Source organism: Carlito syrichta, unplaced genomic scaffold, assembly GCF_000164805.1.
Source record: "Carlito syrichta isolate Samal-C Ts95f unplaced genomic scaffold, Tarsius_syrichta-2.0.1 Scaffold123638, whole genome shotgun sequence".
NCBI lineage: Eukaryota > Metazoa > Chordata > Mammalia > Primates > Tarsiidae > Carlito > Carlito syrichta.
The window spans coordinates 7,415-8,821 of record NW_007067734.1 but is presented as its reverse complement, the minus strand read 5'-3'; the positions used below and the strand labels follow the sequence as shown (position 1 = coordinate 8,821).

At 66.4% G+C, this 1,407-nt stretch overlaps 1 protein-coding gene across 1 annotated transcript in view; it reads left to right on the top strand.

The window, feature by feature from the left end:
• The window catches only part of NCLN (nicalin), a gene marked incomplete at its 5' end in the record, with an annotated part of 12,298 nt that overhangs the window by 4,146 nt on the left and 6,745 nt on the right, over window positions 1–1,407 (top strand). The window contains one exon of the mRNA XM_021707735.1: window positions 221–365. Coding sequence (XP_021563410.1) covers window positions 221–365 — 145 coding nt within the window. The remainder of the gene's footprint in view (window positions 1–220; window positions 366–1,407) is intronic.

Here is a 1,407-nt window from a genome sequence, read left to right as displayed (position 1 = left end):
TGGGCATGCTGGGGGGCGTCTGGGGCCTGTGCGGGTGTCCTCGCTGGGGCTTCCCGGCACGGAGGGGGCGGGGGCCAGGGACGTCCCGAGAACGATCTGCCCCGACGTCCACAGGACCGGGCCCTGCCTGAGCGGAGGTTCTGGCGGGACCCCGCGGCTGGTGCAGGCGCCTTGGCCGGTGGGGACGCCCTCACTCGCCGCCCGTGCTGCCCCTCCTCAGCAATTCATGGAGATCGAGCCCGAGATGCTGGCCATGGAGACCGCCGTGCCCGTGTACTTCGCCGTGGAGGATGACGCACTGCTGTCCGTCTACCGGCAGACCCAGGCCGCCTCCGCCTCCCAGGGCTCCGCCTCCGCCGCTGAGGGTGGGTGAGGGTGGGTGTGGGTGGGTGGGTCAGCGGGTCCAGTCGCTGTTCGGTGGGCGCGGGGGCATTCCTTGCCCGAGCGGCAACCTGGCCTGTGTCACGCAACCCCCAGCCTGCCCCTCCTGCGTGGGCGGTTCGGGACCCCTTTCGTTGTCAGCCACTCGCGGCTGTCGGAGACGCAGTATCTGCTCAGGCCTCTGCTGCCGAGCTGGTTCTCAGTGTCCGTGTCTTTGAGTGCGTGGGTGGGTTAGCGCCTCCCCCAGGGTGTGGGGACACGCGTGTCCTCCGCCAGCAAGCAGGAACTGCAGGGCTCGGCAGGGGCTGGGGCTGGGGCTTGACCTGTTGAGGGGACGGGCCACACAGGCCAAAGGAGGACAGGCCGGGGTGACCCACTAGGACCGCAGCCAGGAAGAGGCGGCCGGCACCCAGTGCCATGAGGAGCCAGCAGGCAGGCTGGCCAGCTCCCTGGGGCGGTGACGCTCTGTGCTTGGCAGGCAGAAGCGCCTTCACGGCCTTGTTTTAAGGACCGCAGCCTGGCACCTGTTTGTAGACGAGGTCTTCTTGGCAGGGCCTCCGTCCACGTGCGCTGTGGCCGTGGCAGCTTCCCTGCCACTGTGGCAGGGCTGTCTCTGCCGCTGCGACAAAGACCATGAGACCCCCAGAGCCAAACGAATGAGCTGTCCTGCCCTCATGGGAGATGCATCGGGTCCTGGTCCCACATAAAGGCCCGACAGCCGCCTTGTTCGTGACGGCGGAAGAGTGAAGGGCTGTAAGCACCTGCGTGTCCAGTTGGAGAAGGAGAGGGACTCTTCTACTTGGTGGCATATTATGCAGCTGTTCAAGGGCCATACGGGGCCGGGTGCAGTGGCAGCGCCTATCCTCCCAGCCCTACTCTGGGAGGCTGAGGCGAGAGGATTGCCTGAGCCCAGAAGTCTGAGGCTGCATCTTTACAATGAGTCAAAAACTCAGCCAGGCATGGTGGCACCTTTAGTGCCAGTTACTGGGGTGGCTGAGGCAGGAAGATCACCTGAGCCCAGCGGGG